The sequence below is a fragment of the Tamandua tetradactyla genome, chromosome 2 (assembly GCF_023851605.1).
Source record: "Tamandua tetradactyla isolate mTamTet1 chromosome 2, mTamTet1.pri, whole genome shotgun sequence".
In the NCBI taxonomy this organism is placed as follows: Eukaryota; Metazoa; Chordata; class Mammalia; order Pilosa; family Myrmecophagidae; genus Tamandua; species Tamandua tetradactyla.
Window position 1 is genome coordinate 124,589,383 of NC_135328.1, and position 26,226 is coordinate 124,615,608.

The following is a 26,226-nucleotide window of genomic DNA, read 5'->3' on the forward strand; positions in this document are numbered from 1 at the left end:
GGGCGTTTGAGCATCCAGTCAGGGTAATGCATATGGAAGGGACAGGGCCCAGCACCAGGCCAGGGCAGTGCATGTGGCAGTCCTGTGTCGGGTGGCCTGGGCACCTGGCTGGAAGTGTGGGGTTGGAGGGGGGGTCCTGTGTGGGCCCATAAGGCCCAGTGACAGGCAGGGTCCAACCATGAGGGGTTTTGCTAGGCTAAGCTAAGGGATTTGAAGTGTATCTTATAGGGAGTAGGAAGCAGTAAAGTGCTTTACTTTTAAGCATTGAAGTGATGTAACCAGAACTGTCTCTGTTAAAATAATGGCTCAGGCTGAGCAGTGGTGAGGGCTGGGACAGGTGGTGCTGGGGCTGGGCAGGGGCTGGGACAGGCAGTGCTGGGGCTGGGCAGGGCCCTCGGTCTCAGGGTGGCTGGATCACAGGACCTGAGGGAGGGCAGTGGTGAAGTGAGACTCCGGAAGGAGGAGAGCTCAGAAGGAATCCACCCTTTGGGGGAAGGTCAGTTTAACTCAGCTTGAGTCTGAGTCTTAAGACTGGAGAGAAAGAGGAGATTGGGCGACCTCATTAACCCTTCACACACCCAGCCCAGCATCCCATTTCAGCACAGAGTCCGGAAACAAAACAAGAAACGCCAAAGCCACACAAGTCCTGAGTTTGCGTTTTTGAACATCTTGAAGGAGGTGCCGACTGCAGCTGTTGAAATCTGCCCCTCTCCCGCCGTATCTTTTATCAGGATTGGCCAAGCGCCCACTTGTCGGCGGGCCTGGTGCAGTGTGTGTGGGGTGCTGCAGTTCAGCCTGTTCAGGCCCTGGGGAGGGCACCCCTGAGTGGGGGCCAAGCTGCGCCACCTTCTCCCTCACCTCTCTCTTCAAAACCGCTGTTTCCCCGCCGCCCCACCAGCTATATGGCCTCCTGCCCTCCCGCCTTCCCTTGAGTTCTGTGCCATGGATACCTCAGACGCCATGGCACGGGCCTGGAGCTGCACGTCCCCAGGTGGCAGCTGAGAAGCAACAGTTTGGAGCACAGGTGGGATCTCCTTGGCGCTGCCACAGAGGAGTGACTTTTATGGATGGGGGAGCCTCAGTCTTGCAATGCTGCGGGCCCTGGGTCAGGTCCAGTGCCAGCTGCTTGCATCTAAATAGTTCAGAACAGGGGAAAGTGAAAAGAAATCTCTGAGCAAGTGCTCATCTTTGATTTCTGGGTAGTGACCTGGTGGCCTAAAGAAGCCAGCATGGAGTCCTGGGGGTTGGGGTGGAAATGTTTGGAATTTCCAAACATTTCCAAATGTTTGGAAAAAGCGACAGTCTCTGGGGTAGCGCCTGGTCAGGATGTGGCAGTGAGCACAAGCACAAGGCCGACCTCTGGCCCGATGGGCAGGGGGATTCAGAACAGCCTTCACTGAAGATTGCAGGGGACCATAGGGTGCTGTTGGGGAAACTGGGTTTCCTCTCTGGCAAGGAGGAGGAGGCTGTATAAAAGCAGAAGCAACTCTAGGCACCGAGCATCCACTGTATTTCATAGTGAGAACCCAGCGGGAGGGCCAAGGGTCCCTGTTGGGAGAATGGCCTCTCCCCGGGCTCCATAGCTGGGGACACAGCGTTGTTCATTATTTACCTCCAGGCAAGGGGGAGGCAGTGGGTTGGGGAGGGTGTGGGACTAGGCATGTGCTCCCGTTTCTCCCTTCATCCCTGCATCCATCCAACAAGGATGAGGAGCCTCCTGGGCAGTCCTGAGAACTGGGAAGGAAAACCCCAACCCCATCCTGCGCATTTGGACATATTTAACAGAGAGATGATATGTTGAAAATAGACCCAAAAGAGGGCCCCGTCTGGAGCCCACAGGCGTCCATGTGAACAAGGGCAGATGCTCGATCTGGATTGCTAGTGCAGCTGCATCATCAGGGTGGGGGGTGGGGGGCTGACAGGTTTGGGAAGGGCTTGTGGGCCAAGGTTGAAAATACTTCACAGTTCCTTTTCCTGGGCATTTCTTTTAAGCACTCTTCTTCTTTGGCCCTCGGGCCCCGTACCACAAGGCACACGAGCTTAGCTCAAGTTTGTGCACACATGAAAGGAAGGAATGTATTTGCTCATATGATTTAAAAGCCCAGTGGTATTGGTTTCAGGTGTAGTGGGTCTCTGTCATCTTTCCTGATGTCATCAGGATGCTTTCTCTCTCTCTCCCCCCTTCCTCCCTCCCTCCCCCTCCCTCCCCTTCCCCCTCCCCCTGGCTGATGCGTGCTCCTGCTCTAAGAGGCCAGGTCGGCTCCATCGAACCTAGACTGCTATATGAGGAGGAGGAGTGCCCCACAGGAAGATGCACCAAAAAGAGCTGGGGCGGATGTTGGGCAGGCCGAACAAACTCTGTCCGTATGTCTTTGGGCCTGAGTCATTGCTGAATCCTGGCCACAAGCTGCTGTTGTGGTTGATGTTCACCCTTGCAGGACAGGACGAGCCCTGCCTTCTGCTGTGGGTTCGGGTGGGTGAACTACACACCAGCCCATGGTCTCAGCTGGGGTCCGGGAAGCCTCTGGGGGACATGCCTGGGGTTGTGGGGCCAGCGTGGGCATGCACACCCCTGAGAAGGGATGAACTCGGGCAAAGGGCTTGGCGGGAGGCAGTTCTTCCCAGGTCTGAAGATGGCTTCGATCAGGTGGGGCAGCTCTGGGTTCAGCTCCTCTGCCATTTTGGAGCAAAGACTCCGCCAGCAGCTTGGGGCTCGGGGAGCAGACTCCAGGCCCGGGGACACAGCAGAGGGCTGGTAGTCATGTCTTGGGTGCAGAGAGAGATGTCCATGAGTCCCCAGATTCTCCTCTGAAACACCCCCAGACTTTTAAGACTTACATGTGTGCGGCAGGCAAGAATGAAGAATTGCATGATGTTTCTCACCGGTATGGTTTGCATACTAACCACTTATCTAGAACTCCTAGCTCTAATAAGCAATGTCGCTTGAAAATATGCTGCAGGGATCTGCTGTGCACAGCTCAGTAGAGGAAGGCCTGAGAGCCAGGCCACGGCCCAGGTCCGCCCAAGCCAAACAGATTGCGAGGTGGAGAGTGGTGCAGCCCCCCCTATTTAGAGACAGCCGTGGGCTCAGGAATCCTGGTAGACCCTTCTTAGAGGATGAGCTGGAGAGTCCCTGCTCTCCAGAAGGGTAGACCCTTCTTAGAGGATGAGCTGCAGAGGAGCTTCACGGCCACCTGCGCAGCCCCTCGGCCACTGCTCCCTGACCTAGGCCTGGTCGGGAGCAGGAATGGCTCTCCCCAAGCAGTGGATTACACTGTGGTTGGCAAAACAGTGCCGGGGCTAGGAGAAAGCTTAGAAAATCCATCTTCCCAGGCCAATGCCCCCACCGGAGTTTGTGTCAGCTGGTGAGGGTGGGTGGGCTTCAGACTGGACTGCCTGAAGCACCAAGGGACTCTGAGGTGGTGGTCCAGAGTGACTGCCTTCAGCTCCAGTGCCCCTGGCCCGGCTGCGAGCAGGGCCAGCGTTGGGTCCAGCAGCCTGCTCAGGGCCAGCGGCGGCTGAGCCAATTGCTCACGGGCCTTCTTTGACCAGGACTGGCTTAGAAAAGGCAGGCGGAGATTTCGGTGCCTTTGGCTGAGAGGTCCTGAGGACTGGAGAGTAATGTCCCCGAGCTAGGCCACACTGACCCCTGCAACCCCTGCCTTCCCTGCAGTGAACCTTTTCAAGTGGCCTCACAGGGCTTCAGTCCAACAGCCTTCTTAACAGAGCCATTCACAGAGCAGGCATAGTTGCTACTTTTACATTTCTCTTACAGATCGCATGCATACTGCACTTGGCATTCTTAGGTCGAGTTGAACTCGGTTGTGATGAACATCATATCTCTGCAACCCAAGGATCTCGCTGACACAGGGAATTCTTTCCTGGGGTAAATCGAGGTGGTAGAGGGTCAGCGGATGAGTGTAATAGAGGGGTGGGGCTGGCCCGGAGCTGGGGGCAGTGGGCTGAGGGTTTGTTTATCTGCTCTTCAGGCCCCAAGGTCAGCCCACCTTAAGGTGGTTAGGGTCAGAGGGGGAGGAGCAGGAGGAGGTGGGCTGGGAGGGTGAGTGGTGGGGGAGTTGCCCACTTTGGGGGGCGGGGGGTGACAAGCCCATGGCAGGGGTCTGAGCAGTGCACAACTCTCGGTGGTCATTAGGAACGTGGGACCTGTCAGTACCTCGGTGGATGGTCCAGGGCGGAATTAGCATTGATTAAAACAACAAGGACAGAGGAGAAACGACAGGGGCGGATCTCATTGGCTAAAAGGTCAGATTGTTAAAGTGAAGGGAGTTTCTCTCCTTCTCTCTTTCTCTTTCCTTCCCTGATGGTCTTCTGATTTTTTTTTTAATGTGTTGTTTCTGGGAAGTGATACTAGACAAAGGCTGTGGATTCTTCTGCCCGACACACTCAATAACCAGTTCCTGAGACACCAGGGTTTCAAAGAGACAAAGGGTAGCAGGAGAGCAGACAGCCTAACACCCCAAATCTCTCTCCTGGAACAAAGGAGATTAGAGTTTTTTAAGGATTCTAGCAAGGGGAGATGAGGTCATTTCCGGTAGTAAATTCAAGGCAGAAGTTCAAAACAGAAATGAAACAATGTTAAACATTGTTAACATAAGTTAACATAAAGTGAAAGGAAAGGAGGCAGAGCTTTCTATCTTTCAATGGCAGAGTTTAGTGGATGATTTACAAATGTAAGGGATTGAGGCTAGTTGATGACTATTTTCCTCACTGTTAGGGCTGTTCAAGTTTGCTAGCTGCTGGAGTGCAATATATCAGAAACAGAATGGCTTTTCAAAAGGGGAATTTAGGAGCTTGCTAGTTTACAGTTTTTAGGTCTTGGAAATGTCCCAGTTAAAACAAGATCTATAGAAATGTCCAATCTAAGGCATTCAGGTAAAGATAACTTGGTTAAAGAAAGCCAATGACATTCAGAGTTTCTCTCTTAGCTGGAAGGACACATGGCAAAGTCTCAGCTTTCTCTTCTGGCTTTTTGTTTCAGGAAGCTCCCCGGGAGGTGTTTTCCTCCTTCAGCTCCCAAAGTCACTGGCTGGTGGCTTTTCTGCTTCGTGGTTCTTCAGCGTTCTAAGCTTTCTCCAAAATACTTCTTCTTTTATAGGATTCCAGTAAACGAATCAAGATTCATGTAGAATGGGTGGAGACACGTCTCCATCTAATCAAGTTTAATATCCACAATTGAGTCACATCTCCATGGAGATAACCTAATCAAGTTCCCAACCTATAGTACTGAATAGGGATTCGAAGAAGCTGTTGCTCCCGCAAGATTGTTTAAGATTAAAACATTGCTTTTTTAGGGCACATAAATCCTTTCAAATCAGCACAAGGGCCTTCTAAGAAAATGACCAGATAAAGGGCATACTAGCTTACAGTCACAGAGGTACCAGACAAGAGATAAGGACTTTTATAATCCTTTCAGATGTCCAAATAGCTTAATTACAGTTCAGGGCTTCCAGGTACCCTCCCTTGTCCATTCCAAAATCCCCAAAGCTAAAGGAACAATTATAGAATGATTCAGTAATCAAAATCATCCCTTAAATCCTGATTTCTCAGTGACAGAAGCCACAAGTAATTACCTCTGTTTTGCAGTTTGGGAAATGAGGGAAAGGATAACTGAGTGATTTCCAGAGATGAATAAGGGTATGGAAAAGGAGTGGCGAAGCACCTGTGGGTATAATCCCTTCTGTTTTAGTGTCAGAAGCCGAATTTTAGGGAGAACTGTACATTCTGTCGCCAGGGCCCCACCCTCCTGAACCAGTGCCCTTAGGTTGTCGCTCATTCCTAGGAGCGATTCCTTCTGGTGTTTAGTGCTAAGAACAATTGTGGTGCTTCTGAGCACTTGGTTTTGTTTAAAGAATATCATGGTGTTGTGAAGCGAGTGACTGACCGCTGGCACGGGGCAAACTCAAGACCACATGTAGCACGGGAGAGGGCTTTGCCGGAATTTCTAGCCTCGTTCGTGGAATGTCTTCACGCACCCTGAAGAACAACTTCATGTTTTTCTTTCCTCTTCCTTCCTACTTTCAGTTTGTGCAATCTTGTCATTTTTTAGGTACCTTTATAAGTTTCCAGATTTCCAGAAACATTTTCAGAAGTGAGTTTAAATGCATTTTAAAAAATAAAATTGCTCATATGTTCCTTGAAAAGGACCAACAGTTCAAATGTCCAATGCCAGGAAGCATGATAAATTCAGATTTCAGCCTGGCGTGGTGTGAAAATACACCTCTCTCTACAGATATATATAGTTGTTGAGCTAATCCTTTAAAATCCCATTATGGTTGAGGAATCAGAAGCTCAGGGAAATGAAGTGGCTTGTCCAAACTTGAGTCAATGGAGCTGGTGTCAGATGCCACCTGATGTCTACCCTGTTTCCAGGACAGGCTAAAGGGCGGATGTCCAGACTTGAGGCAGGGTAGGCACAGGCGAAGCTGAAGTGGGGCCGTGGTTCTGTCTGGGACGTGGGAACCCAGCTGTCCTGGGTCAGTGAGCTATTTCTAGGTCTTACCAGGTGTGCCGGTAGGGCTCGAGTGTCCCTTCAGTCTGAGGCTGGTCCTGGGACCTTCTGGGCGTGGCAGGGCAAGACCGACCTGTTCGGCATGTGTGGACTGAGGGTGCGACCTGTGCCGGGTGGTGGGGAAGCCGAGCAGGAAGCTCAGGTCCTCTTGGACCCGCACAGTCCCTGGAGACAGGGGGCTGGATGGCCAAGGGTCCTGACTTGTTTTCACTCCCTCACGTCTCTTCCAGGGCCATGTTCTGCAATGACTTAAAGGAGAAGTATGAGAAGAGGGTCACCATCAAGGGGGTGGACGCCGAGACCATGCACACGCTGCTGGACTACACGTACACCAGCAAGGCGCTGATCACCAAGCACAACGTCCAGCGCGTCCTGGAAGCCGCCAACCTCTTCCAGGTGCGTGGGCAAACGGGCTCACTGCTGTCCTCCGGGCGTGTGGAGGCAGCAGCTCCCCAGAAGCCTGTCTGGACCAGCCCCTAGGTTCCTGCCTGCAGCACACACAGTTAGCTAGCTGGGCGTGTGCTTGCTTGAAAGTCAGAAGATGCTCATTAGACGCTTCCCAAGAGGCAGTAAGATGGGGTGTTGTCTCCTTAATAAGACGCAGCCAGGGGCTTGGTTTCTGACCCCAGGATAAGAATGACAATTTGCAGAAGCCTAACTGGAGCCAGGGGCTGCAGTCAGCATATCGTGGACACCCAGCTCAGCAAAACTAATCCTATTGTCCAATTCTTAGCACTCCCCCCATTTTGCAGGTGGGGAAACTAAGAGGAGAAGTTGACAAGGCTGGATTTGAACCCTGGGCTCTCTGACTGCAGAGCCTACACATTTCTCTGTCTTGAGAATTAGTGTTCAGCTTCTGTGGGAAACAGGAACTTGTCTGCTGAGCGCTTTGTGGTGGGTGTAAAAGAAGAGCAGTGAGAAGCGAGAGGTATTTTACAGAAGTTGAGGTAGAGAACCCTCAGAATTAACTGTCATTTTAAAATAACAGAGTGTTCCCATTGGGTTAGGTTGCTCCGATTTGATTATAATCACTATATTTAGTTTCATAGACTAATGAGACCCGTAGGTCCCATCAGCTGTCCCCACACCACAGTTACCATCTTTGCAAGGTCTGAGGTCACACCATCAACCTTCGTTCCAGTGGGTTAAGCAGAGCTCGCTCGCCCTGAGGGTGTTGAGACTGTGGTGAGCAGAGTTCAGGACAGCCAGGTCCTCAGGCACCACAGACAAGCACGGGCTCCTGTCCATGTCTGGGGGTTTGGGAGGTGACACCTGCTTGAGTCACTCGTGGGTCTGCAGTGGAGGGAACAGAAAGCCCAAGTCCGAGAAGGTGGGAATGATGGCCCAAGGTCAAAGACCATGGACAACAGGATTGGCTTGGTTGAGCTGGAGTCCGGGTGGGATTTATGAGGTCCAGCAAGGAAAAAGGAAGGGAAATGAACCGCGAAAGAGCGCCGATGAATTCTGCATAACAGTTGCTGATATTTTAGCCAATTTTTTTTTTTTAATTTTTTTTATTAATCAAAAAAAAGAAAAGAAATTAACACAACATTTAGAAATCATTCCATTCTACACATGCACTCAGTAATTCTTAGTATCATCACATAGATGTATGATCATCATTTCTTAGTACATTTGTATCGATTTAGGAAAAGAACTAGCAAAACAGCAGAAAAAGATATAGAATGTTAATATAGAGAAGAGAATTAAAATAATAATACTAATAAAATATATATATATATAAAAAGGAAAAAGAAAAAAACAAAAACAAAAGATACAAACACACAAACAAACAAACAAAAAACCATATTTCAGGTGCAGCTTCATTCAGTGTTCCAACCTAGTTACATTACACTTAGGTATTATTGTGCTGTCCATTTTTGAGTTTTTGTATCTAGTCCTGTTGCACAGTCTGTATCCCTTCAGCTCCAATTACCCATTATCTTACCCTGTTTCTAACTCCTGCTGGTCTCTGTTACCAATGATATATTCCAAGCTGATTCTCGAATGTCGGTTCACATCAGTGGGACCATACAGTATTTGTCCTTTAGTTTTGGGCTAGACTCACTCAGCATAATGTTCTCTAGGTCCATCCATGTTATTACATGCTTCATAAGTTTAGTCTGTCTTAAAGCTGCATAATATTCCATTGTAGGTATACGCCACAGTTTGTCTAGCCACTCGTCTGTTGATGGACATTTTGGCTGTTTCCATCTCTTTGCAATTGTAGATAATGCTGCTATAAACACTGGTGTGCAAATGTCCGTCTGTGTCTTTGCCCTTAAGTCCCTTGAGTAGATACCTAGCAGTGGTATTGCTGGGTCGTAATCCATTCTGCCATTCTATGTCTTTTGATTGGGAAATTCAGTCCATTACCTTTTAGTGTTATTACTGTTTGGATAATATTTTCCTCTACCATTTTGGCTTTTGTATTATATATATCATACCTGATTTTCCTTCTTTCTACACTTTACTCCATACCTCTCTCTTCTGTCTTTTCGTTTCTGACTCTAGTGCTCCCTTTAGTATTTCTTGCAGAGCTGGTCTCTTGGTCACAAATTCTCTCAGTGACTTTTTGTCTATAAATGTTTTAATTTCTCCCTCATTTTTGAAGGACAATTTTGCTGGATATAGGAGTCTTGGTTGGCAGTTTTTCTCTTTTAGTGATTTAAATATATCATCCCACTGTCTTCTAGCTTCCATGGTTTCTGCTGAGAAATCTACACATAGTCTTATTGGGTTTCCCTTGTATGTGACAGATTGTTTTTCTCTTGCTGCTTTCAAGATCCTCTCTTTCTCTTTGACCTCTGACATTCTAACTAGTAAGTGTCTTGGAGAACGCCTATTTGGGTCTAATCTCTTTGGGGTGCGCTGCACTTCTTGGATCTGTAATTTTAGGTCTTTCATAAGAGTTGGGAAATTTTCAGTGATAATTTCTTCCATTAGTTTTTCTCCTCCTTTTCCCTTCTCTTCTCCTTCTGGGACACCCACAACACGTATATTTGTGCGCTTCATATTGTCATTCAGTTCCCTGATTCCCTGCTCAAGTTTTTCCATTTTTTTCCCTATAGTTTCTGTTTCTTTTTGGAATTCAGTTGTTCCATCCTCCAGTTCACTAATTGTAGCTTCTGTCTCTTTAGATCTACCATTGTAGGTATCCATTGTTTTTTCCATTTTTTCTTCTTTGTCCTTCACTCCCACAAGTTCTGTGATTTGTTTTTTCAGATTTTCTATTTCTTCTTTTTGTTCAGCCCATATCTTCTTCATGTCCTCCCTCAATTTATTGATTTGGTTTTTGAAGAGTTTTTCCATTTCTGTTCGTATATTCAGGATCAGTTGTCTCAGCTTTTAGCCAATTTTATTGGCTCAGTTTTCCAGGGTATCCTCAAGAAACAGAGCAGGTGACTTCCAGCAGGGCTGTCTTCAAGTCAGTCACCACCCTTGTCCCTTCTCACACTCAGCCTCACTGCCCCACAGGGAAACCCCCATTGTGTGGAGAAAGCAGTAATTTGTGCTCAACATCTCATTCCCTGCCCCCTCTATTCCAGCAATCTAATTCCAGGGAAATGTTTTCCATGGCAAGGAGGGACCTCCATACAGTTCATGTTTTGTGCTTTTTTTCTGAACCTTCTCCTAAGAGGCAAATATCCCCTCTCTGGGCCCCCAAAGGACCAATGGCCTTGAGCCGGGTCACCCCCCCCCCCCCGCCACCGGTGGTCAGTCCGGCCATGGCTGCCTCTGTGGTCCTCAGGCTCACCTCACTTATGAAGCTACACGGGGGCCGACTGGTCCAAGCTGGGATTTGTACAGTAGTAGCTGCACAAGCACCTGTCACTTCTAGAGAAGGCTCTGACCTGCAGAGGCCCCCACTATGTGCCATGAGTGCACAGTGTGGACTGGCATTTCCTGCTAGTTGAAAGCAGGTCCTATATCATAGGCTAAGGAGATAGATTTTGTTTCTCAAAATGTAGTTTTTTAACAGTTTGAATTGCAATTGTACTAAAAACTCATTATAGAACTATTAGAAACCTATACAGGCAAAAAGAATATAACAATTCCCTATAACTCCTTCCTATTCAGAGACAATAGATTAGCTTCCTTGGTGCATATGCTGCTGTGGATTTTTTCTTATGCACTTACATGTTCAGAGGCAGATAGCAGGATGGTCAGTAACACAGCTCTGGAGCCCAACCACCTTGTGTTCAAAGCCAGCTCCACCACTTACTAGCTGAGTACAACTGGGTAAGTTTCACCCTCTCTTTGTGCTCTAGTCTCCTGTTGGGTTAAACAGGTATAATAACAGATCCTATTTCATAAAGCTGTATTATCTTTAAAGTGTTTATAACACTTTATAAAGCTGTAAAGTGTTTATAACAGTGCCTGGTAGACATACATGTCTGGACTATTATTATTTATTACATACACTCTTTATGAGAGTGGTGTGGTAGCTTGGAGCTATGTGACCCAGAAAAACATGTTCTTAATCTTAATCCATTCCTGTGGGTATGAACTCATTGCAAATAGGCTACTTCATTGAAGGTGTGCTGAACTGAGTGGGGGGGCCTTAATGCAGTAGGAAAGTGGGCACAGAAAGCACAGCCATGGGCAGCAGGCACAGGCTGGGGATCAGTGGAACCCAGTAGAGAAAGGAAAGACACCGCTGCATGCACTGTTGTGGCGGGGGGTGGGGGTGGGGGGGAAATGCCAGGGAGCCCCAAAGAGACCCACCAGGGGGGACGCCAGCCCTCTGGCCTATGAAGTATCTGAAATAAATCCCTGTTGTCAAGCCAACCCATTATGTGGTATATGTTTTAGCAGTTAGGAAACTGAAACAAATGGGCTTTTACTGGAATACTGTTTTTAATCTCTTTTACCTGATTATTATAATACAATAATCATCTTTTTATGTCAGTAGATGCATTTCTGTAGCAGCACTTGTAGAGATGCAGGTTGTTTTACATGTATTGTGTTGGGCACTGTGCTAGTTTGAAACTGTTATATATCCCAGAAAAGCCATTTTCTTTCAATCCTGAGCTATACTTGTAGGGCCAAACCTATTGTTTAGGGTAGACCCTTTGATTAGATTTTTTCCATGGAGACTGACCCACTCAGTTGTGGGTGTGGCCTTTTGATGATATTACTTCCATGGAGATGTGACATGCCCAATTGTGGGTCTTCTGAGTAGATGGAGATATGACCCTGCCATTTAGGGTGAGTCTTGATTAGTTTACTGGAGTCCTTTAAAAGGGGAGACATTTTGGAGAAGGTGCAGAGCCGACATAGCAGCAGACAATTGAAGAGGCTTGAAGTGCCCTCAGAGAGAACAGATGCCCAGACAAGGGTGTTTGGAGATGCAGAGCCCAGCAGATGTTACCATATGCCTTCCCATGAGATACTAACAAGCCAGAACCCAGAGTTGTGTACCGGAGGAGCTGAGTGAAGGCCCACAGATGCTCAGAGATGAAGTTGTTGGAATCAGAAGCTGGAAGCAACGGAACCGGGAACAAGGACCAGCAGCCATGCCTTCCCATGTGCCAAAGAAAACCTGGACACCATTCGGCCTTTCTTTTGAGTCAAAGTATCTTCCTCTGGATGACTTAGTTTGGACATTTTTAAGGACTTAGAACTGTAAACTTGTAACTTAATAAATTCCCTTTATAAAAGGCAACCTATTTCTGGCATATTGCATTCCTGCAGCATTAGCAAACCAAAATAGGCGCCATGAATACTTTCAATTTGGAAACTCATGTCCTACAGTTCTGAGATGTTTTCTTGTGTTATTGTTTTGATACTTTCTTTCCAGTTTTTTAAAAATCTTTGGAGCTATTATTAGTTGGATGTTGTACCCTTTGGATATACATATTATTTTTAAAAGTTTTTTTATTGTTAAATATAACATATATACAAAGAAAAAAAGCAATGATTTTCAAGGTACACTTATATTTTTTACCTTGTCTCTCCTGTTGTTCACATCTAGCCTTTTTTGTTCTACTTTCCAGAGATTTCCTTAACTTTATCTTTCAACTCTCCTGTGAATTTTTAATTTCTGCCATCATGTCCTCATTTTTCAAGACTCATTACTTACTTTAATAGATTACTATTTTTGTTTCATGGATGCAGTAGCCTCTTATTTCTCTGAGGCTATTGTCATATATTTAAAGTTTCTTCCCCTTTGAGCTCTTTTGATCTGCTTATTTGCTTAGGTCTCCAACTTTCGTCTTAAAGGATTTCCTCGAAGTACCCTCTTCATCATCTTATTTCGGCTGTCCAGTCATATTTAACACTGAGGCCTTACTATGCCTGTGGGAAGCTCAGTGCACATGGCATGGGTGGAAAGCTGGTAGATTAGAGAGTTTTTCTGGGGCTGCTAGTCAGGGTTCTCTAGAGAAACGGAACCAACAGAAGAGATCCATAAGCATGGGATTATAAAGGTATCTCATGCAGCCGTGGGATTGGAGGAGTCCAAAATTCACAGGGCAGGCTGTGATGGTGGCAGCTCAAGGAAGGGTCTGGACAAATTCCACAGAAGAGGCTCGCTGGTTGAAGAAGCAGTGAAAGAGTCTCTCTTCTTCCTTAAAAGGCTTCAGCTGATTGGGTTATCTCACTGTGGTAGACACACCTTAGTTGATGACGGCAGGCGTAATCAGCTGCAGATGCAACCAACTGACTGATGACAATGCACCAGTGTTAAGTCTGCCAAAGCTGCCAGAATGCAACACACCAGAGATGACTGGCATTTAATAAAAGGGAGTTTATTTAGTTAAAAACATATAGTTCACCAGAGGAAAGGCAGCGCACTTTCAACTGGGGTTCTTTTTTCCATCGGAAGGCACAAGATATTCTCTGCTGGTCTCTCCAGGTCTCTGGGTTCCAACAACTTTCCCCGGGGTGATTTCTTTCTGCATCTCCAAAGGCCTGGGCTGAGCTGTGAGTGCTGAGATGAGGTATGCTGAGCTGCTTGGGCTGTGTTACATTAAGCTCTCTCATTTAAGCACCAGCCGATTAACTCAAACATCATTCATTGCAGCAGGCATGCCTCCTAGCCACTGCAGATGTAATCAGCGAGGGATGAGCTTCACATACCATTGGCTCATGTCCACAGCAACAGAACTAGGCACCTGTGTTAGTTAGATTCAGTTGTCAACTTGGCCAGGTGAACATATCTAGTCTTGTTGCTGTGGACATAAGCCAATGGTACGTGAATCTCATCTGTTGCTAATTACATCTGCAGTTGGCTAGGAGGCGTGTCTGCTGCAATGAGTGACGTTTGACTTAATTGGCTGGTGCTTAAATGAGAGAGCTCAACGTAGCACAGCCTAGCAGCTCAGCATTCCTCATCTCAGCACTTGCAGCTCAGCCCAGGCCTTTGGAGATGCAGAAAGAAGTCACCCCGGGGAAAGTTGTTGGAACCCAGGGGCCTGAAGAGAAGACCAGCAGAGACCATCCTGTGCCTTCCACGTAAGAAAGAACCTCAGTGGAAAGTTAGCTGCCTTTCCTCTGAAGAACTAACAAAACAAATCCTCTTTTATTAAAAGCCAATCCGTCTCTGGTGTGTTGCATTTCGGCAGCTAGCAACCTAGAACAGCACCTTCACCTGGTCAAGTTAACACCTGAACCTAGCTACCACAACCAGCCTTCTGGTTTATCAACCAGTCATGAAATATCTTTGCAGCAATGGTTAGGCCAGTGCTTGCCTGACCAGACAACTGGACAGTATCACCTGGCCAAGTTGACACCAGAACCCAGCCAGCACAAGCGGCCAGCCATTTTTTTTTTTTTTTAAATTTGGGATCCAGAGAATAACCTTCTTCTCCAGTGCAGTGGGGTTGGCATTTGTCAGATTGTAAAATGGGAAGGAGAACCAAGAGCTTAACTTCTTCAACTGACTCTCTGTCATCAGGCACTTCCCTCCCCACCCCCAGCTCTTGCCTTCCATGGTCCAGGACTTCAATTCCTGCTTTTTTGTGGTTCAGAGTGACAAACTTGTTCTTCTGCAGGCACTTGTTTGACCTTCCTTCCCTCAGCAAAGTCACTTACCAGTCTTCATTTTCTGTTGTTTGGGGTTACCGAGATCTCTTAGTTTCTTTGAGGATGGAACTTGTATTTCTGTTTCTTATTTTCTGTCAGTTTTGGGGCAATTTTTCAAGAGAACTTTAGGAACTCATTAGATAGTAAAAACTAATTTTCTGTAACATGTTGCAAATATTCTTTCATTTGTCATTTGATTTGAAGATTTTACTTATAGACTTTCTTTTTTATTTTTAACTTTTTTTATTGTATAGTATAACATATATACAAAGCAAAGAAATAAAAAAACAATAGTTTTCAAAGTACTCTTTAACAAGTAGTTACAGGACAGATCCCAGAGTTTGTCATGGGCTATCATACAATCCTTTTAGATTTTTCCTTCTAGCTGAATATAGGAGGCTGGAGGGCTTAAATATATTTTTATCATCACAATCGACTTTTTTTTGTGAAAATAACATATATACAAAAAAGCTATAAATTTCAAAGCACAGCACCACAATCAGTTGTAGAACATATTTCAGAGTTTGACAGGAGTTACAATTCCACAATTTTAGGTTTTTACTTCTAGCTGCTCTAAAATACTGGAGACTAATAGAGATATCAATTTAATGATTCAGCAGTCACATTCATTTGTTAAATCCTATCTTCTCTGTATAACTCCACCATCACCTTTGATCTTTCCATCCCACTTTTTAAGGGTGTTTGGGCTGTGGCCATTCTGAATTTTTCATATTGGAAGGGTCTGTCATTAATATGGGGGTAGGGGGAAGGAAATATCTGATGTTTTGGAGAGGCTGAGCTAGGTTTTCAGGACTTATCTGGACCAGGGACCCATTTGGAGGTTGTAGGTTTCTGGAAAGTTACTCTGGTGCATGGAACCCTTGTGGAATCTTATATATTGCCCTAGGTGTTCTTTAGAATTGGCTGGAATGGTCCCGGTTGAGGGTTGGCAGGTTATCATAGGTAGCAAGGTCTAACTGAAGCTTTGCGTAATAGCAACCTCCAGAGTAGCCTCTTGACTCTATTTTAACTCTCTCTGCCACTGATACTTTATTAGTCACACTTCTTTTGCCCCTTTTGGTCAGGATGGAATTGTTGATCCCATGGTGCCAGGTCTGGATTCACCTCTGGGAGTCCTCTGCCAGGGAGACTTTCACCCCTGGATGTCATGTCCCATGTAGGGGGGAAGGCAATGATTTCATGTGCAGAGTTGGGCTTAGAGAGAGTGAGGCCACATCTGAGCAATGAAAGAGGTCCTCCAGAAGTAACTGTTAGGCATACCTATAGGTAGTCTAAGCTCCTGCACTACCTACATGAGCTTCACAAGAATAAGCCTCATGATTGAGGGCTTGGCCTATTGATTTGGGTGTCTCTAAAGTTTGACACATTATCAGGGGATTCCCTGATGGTAAGGTTTAATAGTTAATATTCTTTCTCCCATCCCACAGGGGACTTCGCCAATACTTTTTTATTATCTGCTTAATATACTCTAGGATGTATCCAGGTATTACAATAATCTATACAGGATTAAAGGACCTCTTTCTTATTCTGGGCTCCCCGTGTTTCAGTTGCTCAAATGAGCTATACAGATAGGTTGAATTAGATTTTGCACTACAGAAAATTTCAGTTCCAGACCAAATAAAACTTTCTTCCAAAGAGTGTGTGTGGTTCTTAATACTGGTATTTAATCAAATCTATAAATTGTTCCCTTGATGGTTTTTGCCTTTGGTGTCCAAAAGGTGAGGCGCCTTCTTCATTGCTTGATCATGTAATATTCACCAACAATTATATTTAGTGTTGCTATATTTGCAGTTTTGAAGTTTAAATATTTAATCTAAATTTATTTTGGCTTAAGTGTCTTTGCATGAGGAAGAACAAAAGAATGTCATTACTGCAGGGTACTGAAAATAGATGGTAATTAATATTTTAAAATTTTACCTTATGTGTGAGACTAAAGCAAAAAATGTTTATTTGGTATAAAATTTATATTTTGACTAGTGCATTTTCTAATATAACTTATGTAGATAGCTTAATTGAACACTATAAGTACATGGAACCTTGAGTAGGGCATGGATTTTTGTTGCCAGAGTGATGCCCCGATAAATCCCAGAGTGATTTGAACAGTGAATAAAAAAGCATTTGCAAAGTCCCCTTTGGGGAATGGTGAGAACGGGGAGAAATTCAACTTCCCCAAGTTGAATTTTTGATATTCTCACAAGCCGTGTGGACAAACAAAGCAATGGGCTGAGCCCCCAGTCTTGGGGTTTGTTCATATGAAACCCAATCCCACAAAGGATAGGTCAAACCTACTTAAAATTAGGCCTAAGAGTCACCCCCCAGAAAACTTCTTTTGTTGCTCAGATGTGGCCTTTCTCTCCAGCCAACACAACAAGCAAACTTACCACCCTCCCCCTGTCTACGTGGGACATGACTCCCAGGGGTGTGGACCTTCCTGTCAATGTGGGACAGAAATCCTAGAATGAGCTGAGACTCAGCATCAAAGGACTGAGAAAACCTTGACCAAAAGGGAGAAGAGTGAAATGAGACAAAATAAAGTGTCAATGGCTGAGATTCCAAACGGAGTTGAAAGGTTATCCTGGAGGTTATTTTTATGCATTAAATAGATATCACCTTGTTAGTCAAGGTGTAATGAAGAGGCTGGAGGGAACTGCCTGAAAATGTAGAGCTGTGTTCCAGTAGCCATGTTTCTTGAAGATGATTGAATAATGGTATAGCTTTCACAATGTGACTGTGTGATTGTGAAAACCTTGTGTCTGATGTTCCTTTTATCTACCTCATCAACAGAGGAGTAAAACATATGGAATAAAAATAAATAATAGTGGGAACAAATGTTAAAATAAATTTAGACTGAAATGTTAGTGATCAATGAAAGGGAGGGGTAAGGGGTATGGTTGTATGAATTCTTTTCTGTTTTCTTTCTATTTCTTTTTCTGAATTGATGCAAATGTTCTAAGAAATGATCATGATGATGAATATGCAACTATGTGATGATGTTGTGAATTACTGATTATATATGTCGAATGGAATGATCATAAGTTAAGAATATTTGTGTTGTTTGTTGTTATATTTTTTTAAAAATTAAAAAATTTTTAATTTTTAAAAAAGAAAAAAAATAATTTTGGCTTAAGACATCCTTTTGAAAATGTGTATGTTCTCCCAAGGGATGGGCTTTAGCATGGAGGCTCATTTTAAGGAGAGCGGTGGGAGAGGAGGGACGGTGTGGAGATGGGCTGTCGCAGCCCTGACAGGCTCAGAGCAAGATGGGAAAGTGTTAGGGGCAAACTTCATGTGCATTCACCTTTGCTGAGGGTCGGCTCTGATTATTATCCGCTCCCCTTGTCTGGTATCTTTTGCTTCAAAAGTTTCCAAATCTCTTCACTTTGTAAAAACAGTAAGGTTCTCTGAGGCTATTTTACTCAGTTTTCCTATGAGTGTTAATTCCTGTGAAAGTAAGAGAAGAGTGAGTGGGCTTCTGGTTATGTATTTGGACCACTTGCTTTCACATCCCAGACACAGAAACCTTGGAATATTTTTCCTGCAAAACTTGGAATACTTTCATGCTTGAAGCAACCATAATGGACAGAAGTTTATAGGTTATTGAGGGTTATTGTGGGTTTTAGAAATTAGGTTAAGAAAAGCGTATCGAGTTGACATTTTATCTTGCCATTTCATAACATGCACAGAGGCTATCTTGGTATCCCCACCCCCTCGCCCACCAGTAAGGATTTCTTTATCTTCACCCCACCGATGTGACTCAGCTGCTCTCTCAGTCTCTGTTTTTCTTTTTAAGCCTTCTCTTAGTCTCTTCCCAGAATTTTCTAGTCCAGAGAGAATTCGACTGACCAAGCCAGTCTCCACTAAACCTGTTTGGTCAGAGCTTTCCATGCCTATTTTAATGCCTGGTGGCCAGCCATCTGGCACAGTGGTTACCTGTGGGTCATGGGCAATGGGTCTGATCAGCTATGGCAGGGGGAGGACAATCCCTTTGGGAGGACCCTGTTGGCATGGCAGGTACTGTGACTGATCTGCCCACCAGAGGAGCTCTGAAGTAACATGGCCATAATTCATTGGCCAATTATGGTAAGAAATATGCTTGACCCAAAGCAGTTTTTGAAGAGGTAAGAGAAGCACTTAAGAGGAAAGGCCCAAGGGACCTGTTCACATGTAAGGGGGGGTCCTTTGAGATTGAGGTCCCCCAGCTTGAACTCCAGAGAAGCAAATGACCCTCCTCCCTGGCTTAACTGTACCTTCAGGTATCTGAGTTCTAGATACACAAGGCAGCCAGGAACTCTAGACCTGGGAAAATGACTACCAGAACTTGGAAATATGTCTCAAGCTTAGGGAGCTTTGCTAGGTTTATTTGGGGAAATTTCCATGTTTGTTACTTTCATTTTTATTGTTAAAAACCCATGACATAATAAGGGTTTGTGAGCTTATCTGCAAGGCAGCAAGGAGATGTGAAGTGTGAGGGAAGGGCCCCCTGCCTTGGCCAGTGGCAGCTTAGAAGAAAAAGGGAGAACAAGTGGAGGTTCTGTCAGCTGGTTCCACTGAGGAAAAGAAGGGGGATGTGGGTCTGGGAGCCCAGTCACTAGCCTAGGCTTGCGAAAAGCCCACCTGGTGCCTCAGCAGCATTCTCAGGGGCAGTGTTATAGCATTTGTTATGGTGGCAATTTAAGGAGAATTTGGTGAAGTCCCCAATCTTGCTTATTCTCTTTTATTATCACTATGCAATAATATAATGTAATTATATTCCCATGCTATTTCTTTTGCAAATAACAGGATGAGTTATTTTGAGACCTGCGTGAATGGGGTGGCAATGAATTTGGCAAACTTGATGGCCTGGCTGGTTTCTGGGCTACCCAATATCTACACGTAGGCACTCTATAATATTTGTTGAATAAATGGATGTGTGAATAAATGAAGGAGTGTGGTGCTCTTCTCACTAATAGCTGAATATGAGGACCACCTCAGAAACTGCCCAAGGGGACACTAAGAAGCCCGATGCTGGCTTGTGGAGATGTCTTAAGCTTGAAGAGGGGGAAGGATTCTGTGGCTCCTACTAATAGTTGATTCCGTTTTTTTTTTTTTTTTTTTTTACATGGGCAGGCACAGGGAATCGAACCCGGGTCCTCTGGCATCGCAGGCAAGCATTCCTGCCTGCTGAGCCACCATGGCCTGCCCAGTTGATTCCGTTTTAAGCACTCACTACGTGCCAGACACTGCAATGTTCAGATTAATTTGTTGTCCTTAACAAAGACGCACAGATGGCATCCACTCAGTTCCAGAATAGCCAGATGATCTAGGCAAGAAAACAAGCCTAACTATTTCTAGTTAGACAAACTCCACCTGTTGACTGATGTCCCCCTTTGTCAGACACGTCAACCCTTTGTGTGGTTTCTGGAGAGTGGAGAAATCAGGGTAAATCTCCTGAGTCCACACAGCAGCTGCCCTCTTCAGAGCATTCATCATGGCAGGGATTTTTTTTTTTATTAATTTAAAAAGTTTTTGAAACATAACAAACAAACACAAACATTCTTACCATATGATCATTCCATTCTACATACATAATCAGTAATTCACAATATCATCACACAGTTGCATATTCACCATCATGATCATTTCTTAGAATATTTGTATCAATTCAGAAAAAGAAATAGAGAGAATACAGAAAAAAATTCATACATACCATATCCCTTACCCCTCCCTTTCATTGATCACTAGCATTTCAATCTACTAAATTTATTTTAACTTTTGTTCCCACTATTATTTATTTTTAATCCATATGTTTTACTTGTCTGTCAAAAAGGTAGATAAAAGGAGCATCAGACACAAGGTTTTCACAATCACACAGTCATATTGCGAAAGCTATATCATTATACAATCATCTTCAAGAAATATGGCTACTGGAACACAGCTCTACATTTTCAAGCAGTTTCCTCCAGCTTCTTCATTACGCCTTAACTAAAAATGTGATATCTATTTTATACATAAGAATAACCTCCAGGATAGCCTCTCGACTCTGTTTAGAATCTCTCAGCCATTGACACTTTATTCTGTCTCATTTTGCTTTTCCCATTTTGGTCGAGAAGGTTTTCTCAATCCCTTGATGCTGAGTCCCAGCTCATTCTAGGATTTCTGTCCCACGTTGCCAGGAAGGTCCACACCCCTGGGAGTCATGTCCCACATAGACAGGGGGAGGGTGGTGAGTTTGCTTGTTGTGTTGGCTGAGAGAGAGGCCACATCTGAGCAACAGAAGAGGTTCTCTTGGGAGTGACTCTTAGGCCTAATTTTAAGTAGGCTTAGCCTATCCTTTGTGGGGTCAAGTTTCATATGAACAACCCCCAAGATTAGGGGTTCAGCCTTTTCCTTTGGTTGTACTCATGGCTTGTGAGACTATCAAGAATTCTCTACTTGGGAAAGTTGAATTTTCCCCTTTTCTCATCATTCCCCCAAGGGGACTTTGCAAACACTTTTTTACTCACTGTTCAAATCACTCTGGGATTTTTCGGGGCATCACTCTGGACAAACCTATAAAATCTCATGCCGTACCCAAGGTTCCATGTACTTAAGGTGTTCAAATAACCTGTCCACATAAGTTATATAAGGAACTGTACTAGTCAAAATATAACTTTTGTACCAAATAAACATTTTTTGTTTTAGTCTCACACATAAGTTAAAGTTTTAAAACATTATTTACCATCTATTTTCAACACCCCATGGTATTGACATTTCTTTGTTCTTCCTCATGCAAAAAAATTTTTTAATTTGTACATTTAGTCACCATCATTATACACTCTAGGCGTTCCTAGATTAAACCATCTTAGTCTTTATCATATATCTTTCCTTCTGATTTCATTTGTGCCCCAAGTCCTCCTCCCTGTATCATTCTCACATTTAGCTTCATTCAGTGTTCTAACATTATTGTATTACAGTTAGGTAGTATTGTGCTATCCATTTCTAAATTTTACTATCAGTCCCGTTGCATGATCTACATCCTTTCAGTTCCAATGACCCAATATCTACCCTATTTCTAACTCTTGTTTGTTTTCGTTCTTTACTGAAATTCTCCAGGTTCATTCATTAATGTTAGTTCATATCAGTGAGACCATACAGTATTTGTCCTTTTGTTTCTGGCTAATCTCACTCAGTATAATGTCCTTAAGGTCCATCCATGTTGTTACATACTTTATAACTTTATTCTGTCTTACGGCTGCATAATATTTCATTGTATGTATATACCACAGCTTGTTTAGCCACTCATTTGTTGATGGACATTTGGGCTGTTTCCATCTCTTCACAATTGTAAATGATGCTGCTATAAACATTGGTGTGCAAATGTCCATTTGTGTCCTTTCATGGCAGGCATTTTGCCTGTTTTATTGCATTTAAAATGAGGTGGGTATTTTAATCCCCAATTAATAGATGAGGGAAAGAAGATTCAGAGATGTTACAGAAATATACAGGGAGTCTCAGCTCATAAGACGGATTCCTCAGGATTAGGCAGTGATCCAGAAGACAGCTGGGCCCGGGGAGGGAGATATCCTCAAGCAGGGCTGCTGAATTGGGTGTTTCCGGGAACAGCAGGGTTCTGTGAGACACGGCCGGCCCAGCCACCTCTCCTCTGGCTGGACACTCCCCAGAGGGCTGCGACTTTCATAGTCCAGGAGTCCAGGAATGCGCCTGCTGCTGCCCAAACACCCCTCTTTCATCTGTACATTTCTTAGTGTTTGATCTCGACTTTTACTCTTTCTTATTTTTAGTTTAAACTTACATTTGGTAAAATGCATATATCATAAATGTACAGCTTGATGTATTTTTATATGTGCAAACAACCATGTAACCTTGAGCAGATCAAGGTCTTAGAACATTCCTGGCACCCCAGAATGCTCTCTGTACCCTCTCCAGGCAGCGCCCCCCCCCCCCCCCCCCCCACCGCAAGGATTACTGCATCGAGCTCCATGGATTGGTTTTGCTGCTTTTGAACTGCATATTGTTCTTTCGGAGTTTTCATTAGTATAGAAGGTCTAAATATTAGGATACAGACTCAGACATGCAAAGAAAAATGTGATTGAAACTGTTATTTTTCTATCATTGAACATCACCTCCATTCTGAGCTCCCCGTCCTGCCAGTGCCAGAAATTGTAGTCAACTTACTGAAAACTCACATTACAATAGCTTAATTCAAGGTATTCACAAAGAGCTAGGACGTTCAGGAAAGAGTGTCGGCTAGACCTCTCAGGGCTGTGAGAGCTGTGCGTGCGGTACCTGCTGGATCGCCTGCATCCTCATCAGCAGCATCACCTATGCGTGCTGCACCTGCTGGATCACCCGCGTCCTCATCAGCAGCATCACCTGTGCGTGCTGCACCTGCTGGATCACCCGCGTCCTCATCAGCAGCATCACCTGTGTGTGCTGCTCCTGCTGGAGCGCCTGCGTCCTCATCAGCAGCATCACCTGTGCGTGCTGCACCTGCTGGAGCACCTGTGTCCTCATCAGTCTTTCTCTGGTCATTGACCCCTTCCATGATATTAACTCAGAGTCCACAGTCCTACCTGGCACTGGTCATCAATCCTTGCAGGTCATTCTGCATTCTCCTTGTCCAGTCTGCAAGGCCTCTGACGGTCTGCCGTTACTCTCAATTACTCCTCTACCACTCTCAGAGGCACATGGGATTTCGAACTTTTGTTATGCTGCTATCTCCTTGCTATGCTGCAGTTACAGAGAGTTGCAGCAAGTCCCTTAGGCCCTGTTGGCCTAGAATCAACATATTCTGGTTTCTCTTCTTTTGCTCTAACAGACTTCTTTCTTCTTCCTTTAAAATTTCAACTTGTTAATCAAGACATGCAATCTTTTTCTTCTCAGGTTCCCCATCTACAAGGGGCTTTTCCTATCTCCCTTCTCCAGAGTTTTGCCTGGGAGGGAAGATAGAATGCAGGGCCTCTCTCCTCTCCTGGTCTCTCCATCTCTATCTCCTTCACTGTAAGAAAGTCTGATTCCTACATTATCACCATTTTTCTGTATCTACCATTTAGGTATAAACTTTACCCTCAGGATTCTAGCTTTTGAAGTTCATAGGTCCACGTTTGTTTTAGTTTCCCAGCTGCTAAAACAGAATGTCACATAATGGGTTGACTTAACAACAGGAATTTATTGGCTCCTGGTTTCAGAGGCACTGGTTGCCTTCCCGCTAGGTCAGCATCTTCTGACTGGCCAGCAGTCTTTGAGCTTCTTTGGTTTCTCTGTCACAGGCAATGCACATGGTGGCACCTCTTCTTTCTTTTCTGGTTTCTGTTGACTTCAGTGGCTGTTTTCTGTGGATTCTCTCTGTGTGTCCTTCTCTGTAAGGTCATCAGTAACAATTAACACCCACCCTGAGTCAACTGAGCCCTACCTTACCTGGAGTAAACTTATCAAAAGGTTTTACTCCTGATGGGTTCACATCCACAGAAATGGGTTGAGATTAAGAACATGTTTTTCTGGGGTGCATAACTCCAAGCCACCACAAGATTCTTCCCATTAATTGATGTTTCCCTCAAAACCATTTTTCTAATATTAATTCTGGAAGTGTATTTAGAAACTCAAAAGCCTAGAATTGACTTCTTTAGTCCATTGTATCATACGTTTCCTAAGGAGATAAGCCTGTTATGTGCAATTTATACTATATGAGAAGCTATCAGAGGAAACAAAGATAAAAAAAATGCAAACATAGATCACATTTATGTAGGCATGTATAATATTCTGTGCCTTAGAAGATCACATTTGGTGTGGGAAATATATCTGTGAGTGAGCAGGCCAGATAAAATCCTCACGATGAGCCTGCAAGGTGGGCTTTATTACTTTCAACACTTTCCAGATAAGAAAACCGTAGTTCAGAGAGACTTAAATTAAGGGAAAGTGGTGGAGCTTGATCTGTGCTCTAAGCCCAGAACTTCTGACTCCACACTGCTGCTTCCATCCACTACCTCAAAACCTTTAAGTCCAAGATTCCCAGGGAGCTTCTAACCCAACCAGACCTCAATGCAAACTGCAGTGGTGGAGAAGAGGGAGGGACCAGTTATGATTCTGAAGGAGGTGGTATTGAGCTGGACTTCCTAACGGGTACGATTTCAACAAGTTGCAGTAGGATTAGGGGGAAAGTATTCCAGGAAGAGGGAACTTGTAAGTAAAGACTTAAGAGTTCAGCCTTCTCCATCCCTCACTCCATTGCAGCTCTGCATTCATGGACTGCTTCTCAGGGCATGGCGTCTCCTTGGATTCCTGCTGCTTTGTTCTGTGAGCCTCGTTGTCCCTCCTTATCACACACATGCATGCACATACACATGCATATTCTGAACATCAGCTACACGTCATTACATTTAATCTTCTGGGTGGCATTCTTCCCTGGCTTTCACCCTCTCCCTGGCCTCACTCACTGAGTCCCATTTGAGTCCCCTGCCTCCTGAATCTTAGTAGCTGTATGTGTATCCCCTAATGTACACTGCTGGCCTGTTGGGGCCCCACGATCCCCTCTGGGAACTCAGGGACTGTCCACTGCCTGAAGCGTGGCCAAGCTTGCCATACCTTTTGGGCACTGCCCCTCCCCTTTCCCTCTGACTCCACATCTGAGATCAGTCTACTTCAGTTAGTTGCCAAGTCCCACAGCACCTGCCCCATCACAGTGAGTGGGTCTTTTGCAGGTCTTAGCTCCCTCCTTTTCTGCTGACCCCATATGGCTTCCAGGAACCACCAGCCTCTTAGCCAAACCACCAGCCTCTTAGTCAAGTCTAGAACAAGGACTGGAAATGTGGAGGGAGAAGAGGACATCTGGGAAAGGGGAGGCACGTTCCCATGAGACTGGAGCTGGGTGACTCACCTGGGAAGGAGGAAGAGATGTAAGAATGGAAATTAACAATTTTTAAAGTATGAAGATGCCTCTTTAATACAAATACAGATCCCACAGGAAAACAGATTTACTTTTAGTGTTATCTGAGAAGAAAAATGATGACAAAAATTACGATGAATTCAGAAACACTTTCAGATAAATGGAATTTTATTAATCTCATCTACAACTCATATATACTCCACATACACTGGTTGGTTAGCACTAACGGGCAAGTGCCAATGTCTTCAGAGATCCTTTACAGTAATGCCAAGGCCACTTGGAGTCCATAGCCCATGGAACTGCTGAGAACAGAGCTCAGTTATTCAGGCGTGGATCTGAAGGAACTCTTAGGGAGCTGTAGAATGACATCCCAGGAACCAGGTCTAGGGAAACATGAAAAGAGGTGCCGAGGAGGGACGAGCCAGTGTTCTCTTCAGGCATAACTTCTCATGGAAAAGGCTTTTTGTTTTGTTTTTTCTTCATTTCTTTTTTTTTTTTTTTTCACATGGGCAGGCACTGGGAATCGAACCCAGGTCTCTGGCGTGGCAGGAGAGAACTCTGTCTGCTGAACCACCGTGGCCCACCCCGTTTATTTTAAAATTCTTTTTTATTTGCTGTATTTTGAGTCTCTCTGTTCAAGGGTCAGGTGGCAGCTGTAACCTTTTGTTCAATGTTCCCACCAAACAAGAAGTTGGTTGTCTTTTGCCATTATTTGTCATGGCTCAGCTTTAATAAGCAAGTTCACGTATCATTGTGACAAGTTGAGCAGAAATTTTGCCCTGAAGTC

At 44.8% G+C, this 26,226-nt stretch overlaps 1 protein-coding gene across 1 annotated transcript in view; it reads left to right on the plus strand.

Moving 5' to 3' along the window:
• KLHL6 (kelch like family member 6) overlaps positions 1-26,226 on the plus strand; it is a 66,044-nt gene that overhangs the window by 10,790 nt on the left and 29,028 nt on the right. The window contains exon 2 of the mRNA XM_077148767.1: positions 6,760-6,925. Within this exon, the coding sequence (XP_077004882.1) occupies positions 6,760-6,925 (166 nt within the window). The remainder of the gene's footprint in view (positions 1-6,759; positions 6,926-26,226) is intronic.